The 17,109-nt window shown below is 53.4% G+C and overlaps 7 protein-coding genes across 7 annotated transcripts; 3 read left to right on the top strand and 4 right to left on the bottom strand.

Annotated features, from left to right (window-relative positions):
- Positions 1 to 1,744: 1,744 nt before the first annotated feature.
- On the bottom strand, positions 1,745 to 2,832 carry ASPACDRAFT_114408 (uncharacterized protein). Its single transcript, XM_020195796.1, has 2 exons — positions 2,006 to 2,832; positions 1,745 to 1,938 (listed from the first exon to the last, which is right to left on the bottom strand). The coding sequence occupies exons 1-2, from the start codon at positions 2,378 to 2,380 to the stop codon at positions 1,843 to 1,845; spliced, it is 471 nt and encodes a 156-aa protein (XP_020058226.1). The 5' UTR covers positions 2,381 to 2,832; the 3' UTR covers positions 1,745 to 1,842.
- Positions 2,833 to 3,994: 1,162 nt separating this feature from the next.
- On the top strand, positions 3,995 to 5,106 carry ASPACDRAFT_1886345 (uncharacterized protein). The gene is made up of 2 exons (XM_020198420.1): positions 3,995 to 4,456; positions 4,520 to 5,106. Exons 1-2 carry the CDS (start codon positions 4,156 to 4,158, stop codon positions 4,813 to 4,815), a joined length of 597 nt encoding a protein of 198 aa, XP_020058225.1. The 5' UTR covers positions 3,995 to 4,155; the 3' UTR covers positions 4,816 to 5,106.
- Positions 5,107 to 5,763: 657 nt separating this feature from the next.
- ASPACDRAFT_50699 (transcription factor domain-containing protein) lies at positions 5,764 to 7,907 on the top strand (the record flags this gene model as incomplete). The annotated part of the gene is made up of 3 exons (XM_020202381.1): positions 5,764 to 5,784; positions 5,834 to 7,697; positions 7,747 to 7,907. 3 exons carry the CDS (start codon positions 5,764 to 5,766, stop codon positions 7,905 to 7,907), a joined length of 2,046 nt encoding a protein of 681 aa, XP_020058224.1.
- A 74-nt stretch (positions 7,908 to 7,981) lies between these two features.
- ASPACDRAFT_50698 (2-deoxyribose-5-phosphate aldolase) lies at positions 7,982 to 8,767 on the bottom strand (the record flags this gene model as incomplete). Its single annotated transcript, XM_020202380.1, has 1 exon — positions 7,982 to 8,767. One exon carries the CDS (start codon positions 8,765 to 8,767, stop codon positions 7,982 to 7,984), a length of 786 nt encoding a protein of 261 aa, XP_020058223.1.
- Positions 8,768 to 9,736: 969 nt separating this feature from the next.
- On the top strand, positions 9,737 to 10,812 carry ASPACDRAFT_58295 (uncharacterized protein; the record flags this gene model as incomplete). The annotated part of the gene is made up of 3 exons (XM_020203329.1): positions 9,737 to 9,920; positions 10,079 to 10,429; positions 10,805 to 10,812. 3 exons carry the CDS (start codon positions 9,737 to 9,739, stop codon positions 10,810 to 10,812), a joined length of 543 nt encoding a protein of 180 aa, XP_020058222.1.
- Positions 10,813 to 11,051: 239 nt separating this feature from the next.
- Positions 11,052 to 12,202, bottom strand: ASPACDRAFT_1886343 (uncharacterized protein). The gene has a single exon (XM_020198419.1). The coding sequence runs from the start codon at positions 12,040 to 12,042 to the stop codon at positions 11,056 to 11,058; it is 987 nt and encodes a 328-aa protein (XP_020058221.1). The 5' UTR covers positions 12,043 to 12,202; the 3' UTR covers positions 11,052 to 11,055.
- Positions 12,203 to 13,052: 850 nt separating this feature from the next.
- Positions 13,053 to 15,688, bottom strand: ASPACDRAFT_50697 (putative alpha-L-rhamnosidase C; the record flags this gene model as incomplete). The annotated part of the gene is made up of 2 exons (XM_020202379.1): positions 13,053 to 15,552; positions 15,609 to 15,688. The coding sequence occupies 2 exons, from the start codon at positions 15,686 to 15,688 to the stop codon at positions 13,053 to 13,055; spliced, it is 2,580 nt and encodes an 859-aa protein (XP_020058220.1).
- Positions 15,689 to 17,109: the final 1,421 nt, after the last annotated feature.

The raw sequence follows: 17,109 nt of genomic DNA, 5'->3' as shown, positions 1-17,109 counted from the left end.
ATATGCGACAGCCTGGTCAGGAAAACTGTTCAACGCTCTATCGCCATCAAACCGTGAATCAATCCTGGATCTTTCAGTGGCTGGACACCCTGTGTCACATACGGAATCTCAGCGCATTATATAAAAAGGGACTAGCTTAGGCAGCAAGCTCATTGAGATTATCAGTGCTTTTTTGGCTAGCTATCATCTTACTCGGCTAACATAACCTCATATGGGGATATGTCTTAGCACGGGAAACTGCCTTAGACAAAATGTCTTAGACTGCGCAATTTGAGGCTGGTTCACCATTGACAGATTCTTTCTGGGGCGAGAGTTTGTCGTTTGCCTTACGAGGCTACAGCATTATCTATACACTCTCTAGCCCTGAGCTAAGTCGATGTGGCTGCCTCTATCACAAGAGAAAATGACAATAATGCGTGGATAGGTATATGATGTAAGGAAGAAGATGTCATTTAATGAAACAGTAAGTAGCGCTGTTTTCTATTTCCTCATTAGTCTGTAAGCTGATACTTGACAAATGCATGGAAATGATATCTCTGGGCGCTACTTTCTTCAACCATGCTCTCTGTCACCCCGAAAGACCAACTTTGTTGATCATCAAACAGCACTCTTTATTCCCAATTGAGAGGCGCAAAAGCCCTGCATGAGCCAGGTCAAAGTAAATTTTTGTCAGAGACAGGATATGAATGTATCGTACCGGTGAATGTAAACTCTCAGGGTGGCAGCAACCTGCCGTCCCGCGCTGTTCCACGTCACGACGCTCCGTGCTAGGCTCCTATGAAACTGAGACATCGAAGATGCAATGTAACCTCAATCTAACGGCAGGAAACCGCACTGTACTCTTCAGACCGAGGTGGGTTTCCGTTAGTTGCTGCTACCATAACCGGCAGTGGACACGGCTCGATGTGCTAGGAGTCTTGAGAAACAATACAGTTGACTGCCATTTGGTACAGTAGTAGAGCATTACTGGCGCCTAAAGTTAAGATATAGCAAATTACTTGCGGAGATACTGTTGCCGTTCTTGCCGGGCTGATGGTCATTCAATACCTGTCACCGTTTGATTCCTTGAGCATCGCTCATAAGTCCACAACCCGTTTTCACCTTTACAGCAGACTCCTTCGGTGTCTTCTCGTAGCCATCAGCGTAGTAAGGAAAGCAATAGCGAGAATAGTAGTTCAAATCGGCAAAGTCGGAGGTGATGCTGTATTGCTAGGTAAGACATTGCTTATGATCTGCATCAGACATGAAAAGCTCAAAGATTTGATTTCAAATGCATCTGTGCGCGGATCATGTGAATCTGGCAGCCCAGAAAAGTCGACCGCGTGCGGCCCTTAGCTATACTTCTTGATAGATTTCCATGTATCCTGAGCATGGTCTGAGCTCATAAATGTAGATGATTATCTGCCAGGAAGTTCCCTTTGCAGTAGTATCTTATCTGAACCCATCCTGCGACTTCTATATGATCATCGAAAAATGCCCTAGCAAGTCGCGCCGCGAGCTGTGTACTACTGCAACACCAGAGCCCCGGTGACTGCCATTCGGTTGCGCATCTGGCTATAGATATGATGACTGTGACACCAGATGCCACATACTTGTGCCCGGAGATGCATCCTGGGTCGTCGACAGCTGTGCATGGTGCGACGTCCCTAGGATTTCAACATCCTCATGTTCTATGACTGATCTGGATGGCATTATTCCAGTAAAGCCTGCATTCAGAGACTTTCCAGGCTATCAGCGTAATTTTATCACGCCATTCTACTCCATCAACATGAACATCGACCCGAAAGGACCCGCGGATTTTCCGAGATTTACTATTCCCCCCGTCTCCCCAACCCTCCGTCCCTACTTCGCCTGCCGCCCCTTCTCAGGGTCCGCCAAAATCTCCGCCTTCCACCGCGGATCGTCAGACTCCTTCACAGGCGCCCAACCGAGTTGGATCTTGAACCCCCACAATCAGCACACTTCCACACCTCAATCCCTTCGAGATGAAAGTTTAACAACGCACCTGCATAACCTTCTGATCCCAGTCCTTGGTGAAGCTTTTGACTTTCCCATCGCTGATCTCAAAGATGGCCGCCGCGCTCCACTGCGCCCGCTTGGGGGGGTCGAATCTCTCGATCCCCTTGTACGGCCTCCCCGCATGCGACCCCTCGGCGGTGTACCGGAGCAGGACGTGGCCGTCCTTGGCCCAGGCCTGATCGTAGCGCACGATGTGCAGGTCGTTAACCGACTGCATGACGGTGGCGTGCGAGTCGGCGTAGTCCATCGGGGTGCAGCAGCCCGGGAAGGTGGACGGGCTCCAGAACCAGCTGTCTGGGTGGCAGAGGTGGCGGACGGACTCGGCGCCGTGGTTCTCGGTCGGGGAGTAGGCGATGGCCATGTATTGCTTGGCGGTGGTGATGTTGCGCTAGAGTGAGGGTGGTGGGTGAGTATGATTATTTTGGATTCTTTTGTGGTGTGGCTTGTGTTGCCTGAGAGGATCGGGGGGAATGGGCGGGACTATACCTCTTCTTCGGGGGTTTGCGAGGCGGAGATTATGGTTGGCGGTGCTTGAGCGCTTGGAGACATGGTGGCTGTCTTGAACGTACTTCAGTTGCTGTGAGATTTGGCAGGGAAGATTGAAAAGATGTGAGGTTTTCTACGCATTGATAGAATGGGCAGTGTGTGTTTACATGGAGCGATTTCGCTCTGAGCTGTTTCGGTGGGCGGGAGGTCCCGGAGTCATTATGACGTGCATGATGGTTTCTCAACGACAGGTTTGTTGAACCACAATATTGTTATTTGAGCCAATGATGGGTTATCAAGATCATGTTCTGTGCTATCTTGTTCATCTTGCGATCCGGTTCTTGTACCTTGCGACTTGACTGTGGAGTCGAGAGGTCCCCGGTCCTCGTGGCGACTTGAGCATGTCAATGCTTGTCCAGATATTGCTGTGTAATCAAAAGGGCCTTTCTTATCGAACTTTATTATAGTCAAACTAGGGATTATACCCCACTGACTCCGTCGTTGCTGTCAAACGGCGTGGAGAATGGAAAATGTGGATGGGGGCTTTGCCAGGCAAGACGAATGCCTCGCTGCATGCATCTACACAAATCGTTATCATCCATCTTTGGCCCAATTGCGCCTGAAAATCCTTTCCATCCTGTGTTGGGTGATAATAGCTGTCATGAGAATTTACCTTCTATATCAATTCCTGTGGTTCTGAATGACTCATTCTTTCAGTTGTTCATGCTTTTGTCATGTTCTGTATTGTCGAAACAGCACTGGGCACACTAAACCACTTTCAGTAGTGCGGGGTAATGGCCCCTGACAGCCCAAACAACACAACTCCGAGTCTTTGACCAGCTTGCGGCCGTCCTGACTGCTTGTACATGTTTTCGCTAGTGCTCCAGTGACGTCTGTTCACTTTCTATAACATGCAGGTGCCTCTTTACTCCGAACTGAGCGTCGATGAGAAAGGAGGCTCACCACTCTCCCCGCCATGAATCCATCGCCTCCAGCAAGTTCCTCTCTCACTTCACCCTCTCATACGGATCATGCGGTTTATTCTATGACGACGCTGAGGATTGCTTGTTGCGCAAGCCGTCATGCGCATGCACTTCCTAACCCAGGGAACAGATAATATTCCAGCATTAGGGCACGGGTGATATGTCAGAGACAAGCCTTGCGCCCGGGCGGACTGCCAGCAAAAGAAGGAATATTAAGGCCAGCATGGACATGGCAAACTTTCCACGTCTTGATTAGCCCCTTTCTCGTACCAAATCTCTTTCAGATATACCGCGCATCTCTACTATGTCCAAAACCATGAGAAGCCACCTGATGCCCGAGAAAGATTGTAATTTCCTCCTTGGCTTGGCTGAGGCAGCCGTGCCTGATTTGTTATTTACAGTCCCAGCCTCTTATGGCTATTACACCCAAAAAGGGGGTTAGAAATGAGATTCCATGTAGAGGCAGAAACGCATGATCGGAGACTATGCAGGGTGTCATACCATCTCCGATAACTCCTCCATGCATTACTCTAGTGCAGATCATCGGCGGTAATACTAATACCGGTGAGCGCAAGCATGCTACTACTGCCCCGCAACTTCCCTCCTCCATCAACAAACATCCCACCACCACCGTAACAACACAACCACCAACTGCTACGCAGAAGCCATGGCGCCTCGAAAAGCTCTCTTCGTCATTGACATCCAGAAAGAGCTTGCCGTCGATCCCACAACCAGAGTCCCGCATGCGGATCGAGTCACCGCGTCCGCCGAAGGAACCCTCAACGCCGTCCGGTCGGTCATCGATTCCTACCGCGAGAAGAACCAACTATCTCCGTGGGCTATCTATTTTATTCAGCACGAGGAAACCTCTGCAAACGGAACGCTACTGCGGGGCAGCGAGCCGTGGGAACTGGTGTTCACCCCGCGGGTGGATGTCGAGGAGGAAGTCGTGGTCGCAAAGAAGACTGGTTAGTATCTGGTTACCGGACTCTGCGCATGACAGTACGTTGACAATAGGTTGAAAACTCCAGGCAACACGTTCGAGTCGAATCCTACCCTCTCGACGCGCCTCCGCAATGCCGATATCAACGAGATAGTGGCCCTGGGCCTGCAAAGTGAGAAGTGCGTCGAAGCGACCTGCAAGGGTGCGTTGGCGGCGGGGTTCCGCTTGACTCTTCTTGCTGGGGCGCACTCGACGTACGACTCGGATGGAAAGACGGCAACAGAGCTCGAGCGCGAGGTTGAGCGGCGTCTGTCGACTCGTGGGGCTCGTGTGTTGCGGTGGGAAGAGGCGGCTTCACAGTGGGTTCAGGAGCAGCGTAGATAGTTTGTTTAAGGGCCGGTCGGGCATTCTTACCAGCCTTCTTTTCTAATTGAAGTCTTAATCCACATATGCTTCCAGATGAAATGTCATTCATGTTAGTCACAAGAAACAACTGAGACTGAAGCTTTTTATCGTGACTGGGAATGCGCATCGGAGTTTCAAAGGATATATATGAATGATGAATCGGACCATGGTGAGAACAGAGATGAAAGGAGGAAACTCGGAAATAAGGACTGTGATAACAACTCTGACATCAAATGTGCTTACACTAGCTTTGCTCTCTCAGTACAACAACCAAAACTAAAGAAGAGTATAATGGCCGGCAGTCCAAAATATTAACGTATTCACATAGAACTTTATGCGGCTGATATAATGAGTCAGCTGCATTAGATTTACGTCATTAATGCTGTACTTACGAATGACACCTTACCAGAAGAAGAAGGCGTTCCGGTGGGAGACTCGCCAAAAATGGATTCTCGACGCTGCCACTCAACGACATAATTCCGATTCCACTTCTCCATGACGCACCAGCTGAACTACTCTCAAGCGAGGCAGTCTGCACATATGGTATCATAGTGAATAAGTGTGCTTCGCTGGATGCAGGGTTCTAACAGTAAAGTTTCGAGCGCGTGCCAGCGTTGTCGACGCCAGAAGCTCAAGGTATGCACCCGATAGGAACACCCCGTCTCCTGTCCACTGGGTTGATGTGTTTCGAAGTGTGATGTTCGGCGACCATGTACTCTTTGCCTCAGAGCCGGGGCTCATTGTGCACCAGGGGCAACTACTCGCTGGAGGCCCTACAATCCTGTAGCTTCCCATCCAGCCCCCAAACGCCTCCCCGTGCAGGACAGTTCTCGCCAAGACGATGACCCAGTTACTGCTCGACAGACACATGACATATCAGAGGCCGGAAGAGTGTCGGCAACTGATGAATGCTGGCAATCAAGCTCGATGCTCTCTCTAGTGGATGGGGTAAGTTCCTCTATGATATGGAAAGGGGAGCAAAGGCTCAAATGTCTAGGCATTCCGATTGCACAACACCCACGCGCCACCAGATCGCACAACAACAGCTATCCCAGGAGGTAATGTACGACATGATAGCCCGATGGCCCCAAACACTGGAGTTGATGCAGCACCTTCAACGAGCAGGGATCCCTCTCTGCTCACGCCACAATATGTCTACAACGGTTTGTCCTTGCCTACCACCGAGCTTCTATCATTGATACCCCCATATGAAGCTGCGAGCTTGCTCGTGGACACGTACTTTGACCGCGCCCACTGGTTCATGTTGATCTTCCAGCAAGATGACTTCCGGCAGCGATGGCCGAAGCTCTATCAGCGCCACCCTGGCCGACCAGCAGAATACTCCAATGCCGCGTTTTTGTCCACCTTTCTCGTGGTGATCGCCATCGGGATTCATTACGTGGGCCCATATCGGCGATCATTACTAACCAGACACGGCGTCGATTCAAGTCTGAAAGACCGTATCCTGTCTTGTGTAAGAGCCAAACTGTTGGACGTTATGTCGCTCGGCTCGCTGGAAGCAGCGCAGAGCTGCGTACTGCTAGGAACTTACTACTTGTACCATGGTTCCCCCCGTCTGGCATGGCCTGTGTGCGGTTGCGGACTCCGCATTGCACAGGCCTTGCATCTGCACCGCCGGTTACGGCCTTCGGGGTCCCCTGATTTTCGCCAGCAGTATGAAACACGGAAGCGGTGTTGGTGGGCTATCTATGAGATCGAGACTTTCTCTGCCGTGGTATACGGCTACCCACACAGTATTTGGGATGCTGATTGCGACGTGGAGCCCTTGGACCCATCAGCAAAGCTGCAAGTTATGCAATGTTCGAGGATACCCGATGACCTTCAGGCGCCCAAAACGACGTTGCTGTATTACAAACGCCTCATGTCTGAGCTATCTGTGGTAACTAAAGCAGCCCTGGGGGAGTTGTATCGCACCAAGCCTTCTCTAGTAGAAGATGGTAAACCGATCAAGTCACGACGGGACTTACAGGACACCCTCCAAGCAGTGGCCAAGTACAATAGTCGCTTACAGCAGTGGCAAGCCAAGCTTCCCCTCGAACTTCAATGGGATCGAACTTCCGACCAGGCGAATTACTCAACCCCAGAGGAAATAGATCGCGATATCGGAGCGACGGGGCCGCGCTTCGAGAGCCACATCTATCAGCTCCAGGCTATGACTTTGATGTTGGCGTACGAGAATGCCATGATTCTTACGCACAGGCCTCTTCTGTCTTACAAGCTGCACAGCAGCACAGACTCTGAGACTCTCCGAGCGGGCTCGGACCAAGCTGATCAGCCAAAGCCCAACCCATTCGTCTCGTCATTCGAGGCTTGTCGCACTGCAGCGCTGAGAATGTCCTCTATCCAGTCAAGCCCAATTCTGAAGCTTGTCGCCGAGACCTACGCTGTGACCTTCGTCAGCATACATACCTTTACCGCGGGAGTTACCTTGGGTATTCTGTGCAGCATGGATCCCTTGAACCAGCAGTCCAGTGCTTCCAAGCTAGCGCTGCAAAATGTGATGGAGATACAGGAGACGCTAAAATCGCGCTCGGTGGTGGCGGAGCAAGGACTAGACATCCTCCAGCGACTGACCAAGCTTGTAATGCAGAAGGAGCTAGACGTGCTGTTGGGCAAGAATAAACGCACGACTACGCTTTCAAATAGCCCAAGTAGACCATCTGTGCAAGCTTTGCCGGACGAGCTGCAAGTTGTCTCTGGGAATGTGACATCTCAGGTCTCTACTACGGAGGGCGTCGCGACTCTTGACCGTGGTGCTCCCAGCGCCCTACCGAGTCCAGATGACATTTTGTACACCAATGACCCTGCAATGACGGATGCCTTGCACGATTTTGACCAAGGTCGAATTTCTCATTCCTCTATCATTTCTCAAACTAACACATGATTCAGCATTGCTATCCTATGCCCCCCAACCTTGCGGAGAACAGGAAGAGACGGCAGAAAACCCGATTCTGTGGCCGCCAACCCTGGACGGCTTTCCGATCCTGGAACAGACGTGGCTATGGGATCTCGACCATGATCCCTTGTTTCATGGTGACCTCGGAACTTGACCGCGAATTGCCGAGTCGATCCTGTGAAACTAGAAACCCATGAATGCTCAAATTCCGAAGCATAATCAGCGGACCTAATAGCCGCCTGTGATCCCCTCCGCCACCATCGGCTTAAACGCCACCTCCACCGGCTCATTCCCAATCCCCCGCTTCCTGGCCTCTTCCAGGATGGCAACCGTCGCAGTGGCCCCGATACGTGTCACGCCCAAGCTCATCACATGCAGCAGATCATCCAAGGTCCTCACGCCCCCGGCAGCCTTAATCTGCACCTTCTCCGCGGACTTCTCCCGCATCAACTTCAAATGCGCTACGGTCGCACCCCTGTATTTATACGACCCATCCCCCTGCTTGACAAACCCATACCCGGTCGAAGTCTTGACGAACGCCACCTCTAGCTGCGAGCAGATCTCGCACAGCCGCGCAATCTGCTCGGGCTGCAGGTAATCATTCTCGAAGATGACTTTGAGGGCGGCCCCGTTGGCGACGACAGCCTCGTTGATCCGGCGGATCTCCTCCGTGACATACACCCAGTCGCCGCCGAGGACCTTGCCGACGTTGACGACCATGTCGATCTCGGCGCCGCCCGCCTGGGCCGCGGCGGTGGCCTCGAGGACTTTGATCTCGGTCGTGCTGTTCCCGTGCGGGAACCCGATGACCGGGCAGATGAGGACGTCCGAGCCGGCGAGTTCTTGCTTGGCGAGCGGGATGGCGTAGGGCTTGACGCAGGCGGTGGCGACGTGGTGGGCGCGGGCGATCTGCAGGCCGGCACGGATGTCGGCGTCGGTCATGGTCGGATGCAGGAGGGAGTGGTCGATCATTTTGGCCAGCTGGGGCAGGGTCACGGTGATTTTGTGGGACATGGTTGTGTTATCTTGCTTGGATAGGCTGGTAGACTATGAAGTTGTATGTGGTTTGTTTGGGATGTCGTAGAGAGTTGGGGTGTTTTATATATCCAGGCTGCGTGTATAAGGTCTGAGCGTCTTCCGGTGGAGGACCTTCCATATCCGGTAATTTTTTCCACCGGTGCAGTTCACAACTTGTCTGTTGAGAATTCGTTCAAGATGCGGAGATATCGATCTCTCCTGAAATCTGCAAAAATTATATATCACAGCACGAGGCATGTTTTTACAATTGCCAAATATGAAACCAGGGGGGGGGAGGGGGACGACCACTATAGACTGTCTGATAGCAGGCCGGAGAACCCGATCGAGGCCAGATTGACCTGCCCCACGGGGAGGCGGATTAGGGCTCGGCACACGTTCCGTTGGCACTGCCGATCAGCCAAGTTAAGTATTATCAAGTTGGATATACTTTACAGTATCCACTATCAGCCAGCGGGACGCGAAGAGATTATGACCAATCGCAAATCGACATTCGGTCTGTCGATCTCGATCTCGATCTCAACGATAAGAACAGAACCTTGCCAGCTGGATGATCAATTCCCAGCCGAGAAAATCCGAATATTGTCATCTCAACGTCCCAATGCGGACACCTTCCCCGCGACGCCCTTTGGAAGCATTCCAAATCGCTGATTGAACACCAGTGCCTGAGGACGAACAAAGGCCTGGACCACAGCCCCGGGTTTTCCGCCAGATGGGAAAGAAGGGGCGTTACTTGTACCCATGGACGATTCTGATAAACACCGGTCATGACATCACGACTGCGCGCCAAGCTCAATCAGCCTATTGTCCCACGTTTGTGCCAGGCGGGAATATCCCCCGTAGGTATGAGCTACCGACAACAAAACCAAGCATCTGCCACACCCCATCATCCCTGCTTGTTTACCCCCTCATCCCTGCAGAAACACATGCTGGCTATAACATGCGAATATGTCGAACGAACACATCCTCCCGGGACGATCCAATGACCAAGAAAAAGCCGCAGACGGCCCAAAAACAGACAGCCTGTACGAGGCGTACGAGATCGAACTCCAGAGCTCGGCGGGCGGCAGCATCCGCTTTGGGGATTTGATCGCCGGCAAGGGGTCGAATATCACGACTTTGGTGATTTTCAGTGCGTTGGCCTGACCATACCCCCCCTGGATTTAGCATATACATATACCCCTGCTAGTTATCTCAACCCCGCTCTGCTCTGCAACCTCAATCCTCCTCGCTATCTCAGCCATGCTCCCCCCCTCCCCTACTAACATTCACTCCCCCTGGGAGATAAAGTAAGACACTTCTTCTGCATCTACGACCAATCCTACGTCCGCACCCTCTCCCACCACCTGAGCGACAGTCTCCTCGCCTCCCTCCCAGACCCACAAAATACCGGCAGCGGCGGCGGACCCTGCCAGGTCATCATCATCGGCTGCGGCGACCCCGCCCGCATCGTCCCCTACGTCGCCGAGACCGCCGCCCGGTTTCCGGTCTACACCGACCCCACCGGCCGCATCTACTCGGAGCTGCGCATGAAGCGCACCGTCCACGGCATCACGCGCCCGCCCGCCTACACCGAGGTGTCGTTTGTGCGGGCGCTGGGTCGCACCCTGCGCCAGATGTTCTCGGCTGGCGGGTGGAGGCGTGCGTTGCGGGGAGGGCCTTGGAATTTGAATGGCGGGGAGTGGGTTTTCAAAGGGGGGCGGTGCGTGTATGTCCATCGGATGGAGAGTGTGGGTGATCATTTGACGGCGGGGCAATTGTTGGAGGTTTTTGGGGGAAGGGGAGGGGGAGGGGGAGGGGGAGGGGGAGCGGGGGCAGAAGTTGAATCAGGATGGATGGGAGGGGGAGGAGAGGTATGAGGTGTGATGTTGGGTGGGTGGGGATAGTGGTATTATCGGATGGAGTTGCTAGGGCTGGATCTCTGGGTTCTGCACTTGGTGTTGGTCTGGCTGGGATAACACGGTTATATACCCCCTTATAATGTATGTCACGATTCTTGCTGCACTTCATTACTAGTTTCTTAGACTTATGTATCCAATAGAACATGTGGTAGTCAGTTCTTGTGTGGGGTTTACATACACTCCCGCTCCCCGGTGTAATCCTTAGAAGAACATGACAACTAGATCAGATTATTGATCCTTATATCAGAGATGACTACACTCTAAGCCCGACAGAGAGAGAAGGCTCCAGTGAGAGCTTAAATCTAGAGGCTAAGGGACACTGAATACAGGGATCATACTATCCTGCCACCGCAGGCAGCCATCTCCCTACCTCTTAACCGCAACAACAGATCTGACCATAAGTGGTTGGCCCCTTTCAATCCTCTCCGTCACAGTCCGGTGATAATCCTCCCCTCCGGTATCCTCGTTTAGGATACTGTTCCGACACGACCAGATCCGAGCTAGGTCCGCATTGAAGCGATCACCCTTAGCACGCCGCTGCTGGACGAACGGTTCGTCCCACTCCCTGTACCCGGTGTGCCACCTTCTGCGCTTGTCGTGGATGGGGACCCAAACGATGACTTTCATCTCCTTCGGGCACTCCACCACCTCCCACGTTCGATGCACGACGTCGATATCGGCGAATCTCGCCGGGGGGTCACCCGTGGCGTTGCTCACAATGGAGACCTGTCGACACTCGGGATGGGGACTGGACCATTTCCAACTCGGGCACACATGCTCCGCGCCCTTTTTGTGGAGGAGGCTGCTGGGGAACGCGAGGCGGGTGAGCGGGGTCGGATGTTTCACGATCGTGGGGTGGCCGGGACGGGGGTTCCAGGGCCACATGTGCGCCAGCTGCTGGTCCACCCCCGCCTTCAACATCAAATTGCGGATCCGATGGGCATTGGGGAAGAAGTTGAACCATTGACGGTACGGGATATAGACGGTGTCACGGGTAGGATCGAACGGCCGCACGACGGAGAACCGGCGCGTCTTCTTGTGGTAGCGGATCTGTAGGCGGGGCTGTTGCTTTTCCCGCCAGCGCAGGGCGACCCATCGGGCCTCGTGGTTCAGGGAAAAGTGTGGAAGATGGACCTCATAGCAGTCTAACGGACGCGGGTCGAATTCGATGTGAAGCTCGTTTTTCTTTTCGTCTTGGGCGTTCTTTGTCTCGTCCAGTCGGGCTGTCCAGCAGTCGTATCGCCAGGTGTACAGCGGGTCGACGACCGGATCGGGCAGCGCAGCCTCCCAGACCATCAGGCGGAGCTCGGGAGGGAGGCGTGAGAGAGGAGGATTCGGTGATGAGGTTGTCATGACTCTGGGAAGGATGACAAAGACGGCAGTGTGACAGCTGAGGAGAAGGATCTTGGATGCGTAAGGATGACGGATGACAGATGACGAATAACGGAAAGTGGTTAAAGGTGGATGGAGAAGATGGAATCTGGATGAATATGAAAGAGATAGATAGAAAAAGCTGAAGTGGTGAGATGAAGAAGAAGAAGAAGAAGAAGAAGAAGAAGAAGAAGAAGAAGAAGAAGAAGAAGAAGAAGAAGAAGAAGAAGAAGAAGAAGAAGTCAGCCAAGCCAGGAAGAAAATACCTGAAGCTGGTTTCTGTTGAGTTACAAGTTGGGAGAGAGTACTGACTGCAGTGAATAGGAGAACTCTCGCTTGGATGACACATGACCAGCATGATCCGTGTTTTGTTTCTTTATTGAACATATTAATTCCAAGAAAACGTCATCATAACATGTCTTTCGACCAACTACTCTTCATCACAAAACCTCCGCCTAAACCTTCACATTTCCATCCACCTTCTCCCCTACCCCCTTCATCTCCAACGTCGACCGCTCTCTGGTAACATTCAAATCCGTCCCCCGATGTCCATCCAAGAACCTCTTGCTGACGTGTTGGCAGACACAGGGGACACCCACGCCAGAACATAGAACGCCGTCGGGATGGCCATCTCCTTTGGTCACTGCGCCGGTCATCGGAGGCAACGCTTCGCCTCCGGGTATGGTGGCGACGGGCATACTGCCGCCACGCTTGGTCGCGTGCCCAAGACCACGGAGGGCGAGAGCGAAGATGGTTGCGAAGCAGGCCTGATCAAATACATCTTTGTCTGTGAGAAACTGGACACAATGGATGTGGAGAAGAAGTACACTTTCAAGACACAAGACTAGAATGAGCATGGTGACACTGATAGCGCCGCTGGTAAGAGTGGCTGCCAACCCGAAAACGAAGCAGAGGGCCAGATAACTGACGATGTATAATCATGCTGAATAGTCTGACTCTACGGTATGTACATGCAAGAAATATCCTCAAGTCTATGGAAGTGATACGCGAATATCAGCACACGATCCACCAGCGACCGCGACTTCCAGTGTCCCTCTGCCGCTGCTCGTCGGCTTCCCATCGACTGTGTATGATTCAACAGCAAACGGCAAGATAACGACGCCCTTCGTCTCCTTCGGCCCACAAACCTGCAGTTGCAGGCTCTTCTTGTCGGCACCGCCCAACCGCCAGCTAGCCTGGATTGGCCCTCGAGGGGTGGGCACACGACCTCGGGCCCACGAGACTTTCACATCCAGAATTGCAGGCTGGAACACCCACGTTTTGAATCCAGACGATGTGGACTGAACGCCCAGGACATACTCCGACAGGACATAGGTCGGAGCGCCGCCCCAGGGATGCGCATGGGAGGTATACAAGTCCAGACCGGGGCGACCATCAGGGTACAGATATTCCCACGAGGTTCCTGTATAGTACTCATCCTGGGTGACCATTGCGGCCCACAATTGGTCCAGCAGCACGCTGATGGCAGTGGCTCGCTCCGTCGATGCATCCGCGCTGTTGCGACTTGCTTGGAACAGCGCCTCGAGCAGGAAGCCCGACAGGAACGGTGCAAGGTTGGTGCTCGAGGAGTTTGCGACCGAAGTAGAACTCTTGTACCCGATCCCTAGGCGCAGCGATGAAAGCGCCGCAATCGTAGACTGGGCTTGGGTCGCGTTGGCGATGCCGGACAGAATCGCCCATGCGCTGCCTGCAATGGCCTGTTCGTCCAGAGTGCTGATGTCCACGCCATAGATCCCCAGTGCCGGGTTCCAGAGATGCTGGTTGACGGCTTGTTTGATGGTTTGAGCAGACTGGCTCCATGACCAAGCCGATTCGGTCGCATTCACAGCAATCGCGAGGTCGGCCATACCGCTCAGAGTGTGAGCGAGCAGGGCCGATGCCGCAGTACCATTGCTCGACCCCAGGAAGAACGCCCCAATGTTGTCAGTGACTGCCAGACCAGTCTGCTCGTCGATGAGCCGCAGCACCGCCTCAACTCCTTTTTCAATCTTCGACCAATACTTCTGGAGAAAAGCACGATCGCCGGAATTCTTGTAGTACCCAGCCACGGCCTCCAACGTGAAGAACTGGTAGTCAAGCAGACCAAAGGAGCTGTAAATGTCAGTGTACTTGGCGGACTGGCCCATCTGTGGCGACATGCTGAAGAGCCCCTCGTACACCGACGAGTTGTCTGCCTGACGGTCCATGAGGTACTCCAAAGTCCCCGAGATGAAGTCATTGCGATAGGTGCTGGCTTGGACGATGCGGTAGGTGTGGAAGAAGTCGCCCGACCACACGAGTCGGTCGCGTTTCGCACCATCCAGGCAGACCGAGTGGGTGTTCGGCAGAACGCCATATTCTTCCAGGACTGCATCCGAGGTCATCGGATTCTGGTAGAGCACGGTTCCGTTCTGAGCGTGCACTTCCACGTCCTTGACCAATGCCACCTGGTCCTGGTACGGGCCGAATCCCCAAGTGCCACCCGTCAGACTGCCTGACCCTCCGATTGTGCCAGCCGGAGTCTGTAGATCGGCCAAGGGCACAAAGACTTCAGTCTTGTTGACTACCACCCCGTATCCTGTGGCATTGATCAAGGTCGCGATGTGGTACCATTGATCTTCTTTGACATCAAATGGCAGCGGGTAATAATTGACCTTTCCTGAGGTGAGGGAAGTCTGATTGACCAGGTTCCATCCATAGCCCACCGCCAGAGTGTTGGGCGGCACGACCGTTCGGTTGACGTTGACGAATGTTGAGTCGGAAGGATATTCACTGGTGAGGACGAAGTAGGCGCCGTACCCGCCCACGCCGGCGGCCACTTTCCAGCCAGTCCCGCCGCGCACGATCTTCGTATCGAATGTCAGGGTGTAGTTGTCAAACGATGCTCCCTGGACCGACTGGGCAGGTTGCTGGCCTCGCAGATACACTCCGTCTTCGGTAACTTCCCATGTCGAAGGTGCTGCGCCCGCTGCGATGCATGCTTGCTGCACCGTTCGCGCCCCCAGGGCCCAGATCTTGTTGTATAGACTGTTCGACGATTCGAAGAAGCCTGGCAGGCGGTCGACGGGCGTTCGTTCATTCTCAGACCTCAATCCAATATCGCAGATACGAATGCTGCCATCGGTCAGCAGTTTCAGGTTTTGCCAACGCTGACCCCCCTGGATGAAGAACGACTTGACGCGCCCGGTGGAAGTGACGTTGAAGGTCTCGACGCGGAAGGTGTTGGAGAGACCATTGGCAAAGTCAAAGGGGCCGTCTGCAAATGGCTCATCTAGCCCGGTATAAGGCTCGCTATACTTTGCTTCGATTTGAACAGGGGTTGAAAGCGATTCAACCTCAAAGTAGGGAAAGCCTGCAGCCTCAGTGCCGTAATCCAAGGTAACCAAAGGGGTTTGAGGGTCGAGGGTAAAGCAGGGAGATTGCGTGTCGCTTGTATAATTCCGGAAACCGGCATTGGTCCGATAGCGTGTAGGACGTACCAGCGTCTCCTTGCTACTGCAGAGTTAGTTCCCAGATTTGTTGCTGCAAGCTGCGCCATTGGGGAATACCTGTGAGCATTGACCAGGGGAGTCAGCGCCAGGCAACCCCAGAGCACGGGTGCAGCGATTGATCCAAGAGTGAATGGCATGGTATCTCCTCCGCCACTGAACCTTGTTGTTAAGTGAAACAGGGTGAAGAGAAGAGACCCTGAAGTGAAATTATAAGAGGCTCCCCTCGGGAGCTGTGGTGGACCTCCAACCTAGACCGAGGCCGGGGATGTTTTTGTGGGGAATCGCGGGGTATTCCCCCCCCGAATTCCGGTTGTTGCGGGTTAATGCCTCCCGATAAAAAGAGCCAGGGTCATATATACGAGCTTGGCAGTCTTGGGCAGAGACCTTTGGAGAGAGGTAGCATGGCTATCAAGAGAGGATCAATCGCAGCCCATTGATGAAACTTAAATGGGGTTGAGCACGAGAGTTGACACGTGAACATTTTCTTGTTCGATGCTTGCCTGCAATCAAAACACACCCCATCCTAGGATTCCATACTGTAAAGCAGTTTGATTTCTTGGTATACCAATGCCGAAAAGGGCGTTGTTCCATGATGAAATAGTGCCGGCATAGCAGAATTGCTTTCGTTTCAGGTTGTTGAGAATGACACAGGTGTATATGACTATCATTAGCTAGAGGGTAACGTTCAACCTTTCCGCGCTTCTCATTATGACTCGGAAATCCTTCTCGGCCCGACCATGGCATCTCGAGCATCCATTCACCACTGCCTGTCGGGGCTGCTCATCTTTGTTCGCTCTTTGACTGGATTTCATCCCTGATATTTGACACCTCTCACTTCTTCCTCCCATCCATCCTTCAGAATTGACACATAACCGAGCTCAAGCCATCACCATATCCTTTGCTATCCATCCATCCATCCATCCATCCATCCATCCATCCATCCATCCACCTATTCAACCGGCTTCACCATGAGTTACTCCCTCCCTACCACATCTCTCATCAACGAAACCTCCGCCTCTGCCGCACTCAACTTGAACCAAGATGAACCGAGCACGGAACACAAGGCGGGGAGGCGCCGCGCATCTGCCCGCGGGCACCGAGTCGAACCCTACAGTCCTCCCACCACCCACCACCTCTACCCCTCAGCCATCTCAGCCATCGCAGTCATCAAACACAATCGATACCAACCCCCGCCTCATCTCCGACATCAAGGGCCTCGTCACCCAGATCGAAGCGCAACACCAGTCCAGCCACCCCACCGCTCAGAGCTGGGTGACGACCGCCCACCAGATCATCGGCGCCGGTGACGCGGCCCAGAACGAATTCGACCGCCAGCAGTTCGCCCACCAGGCCAAGCTCCAGAACCTGCATGTCCAGCTCAAGGGCGTCACGATGGAGATGATGGAAGGGAGGAACTAGATGAGACGCACTTAAAGGCTGCGAGGGGTGCAAATGGTGCAAATGGTGCAGTGTGGAGGGCGACGCGAATGGCGGTTGATGTGATGGTCGAGGCGCACCAGGGAGATAAAGAGGGGTGTGCGGTGGTCAGGAAGGAGTT

The sequence above is a fragment of the Aspergillus aculeatus genome (assembly GCF_001890905.1).
Source record: "Aspergillus aculeatus ATCC 16872 unplaced genomic scaffold ASPACscaffold_4, whole genome shotgun sequence".
Classification (NCBI taxonomy): domain Eukaryota; kingdom Fungi; phylum Ascomycota; class Eurotiomycetes; order Eurotiales; family Aspergillaceae; genus Aspergillus; species Aspergillus aculeatus.
Note: the sequence above shows the minus strand (reverse complement) of the source record. Positions and strands in the feature narration are given on the sequence as shown.

Coding starts and splice junctions, on each gene's coding strand:
- ASPACDRAFT_1886345 (XM_020198420.1), top strand. CDS start 4,156: ATGGCGCCTCGAAAAGCTCTCTTCGTCATTGACATCCAGAAAGAGCTT. Junction 4,457..4,519: donor CGTGGTCGCAAAGAAGACTG/GTTAGTATCTGG, acceptor TGAAAACTCCAG/GCAACACGTTCGAGTCGAAT.
- ASPACDRAFT_1886343 (XM_020198419.1), bottom strand. CDS start 12,042: ATGACAACCTCATCACCGAATCCTCCTCTCTCACGCCTCCCTCCCGAG.
- ASPACDRAFT_114408 (XM_020195796.1), bottom strand. CDS start 2,380: ATGGCCATCGCCTACTCCCCGACCGAGAACCACGGCGCCGAGTCCGTC. Junction 1,939..2,005: donor GGGATCAGAAGGTTATGCAG/GTGCGTTGTTAA, acceptor TGGGGGTTCAAG/ATCCAACTCGGTTGGGCGCC.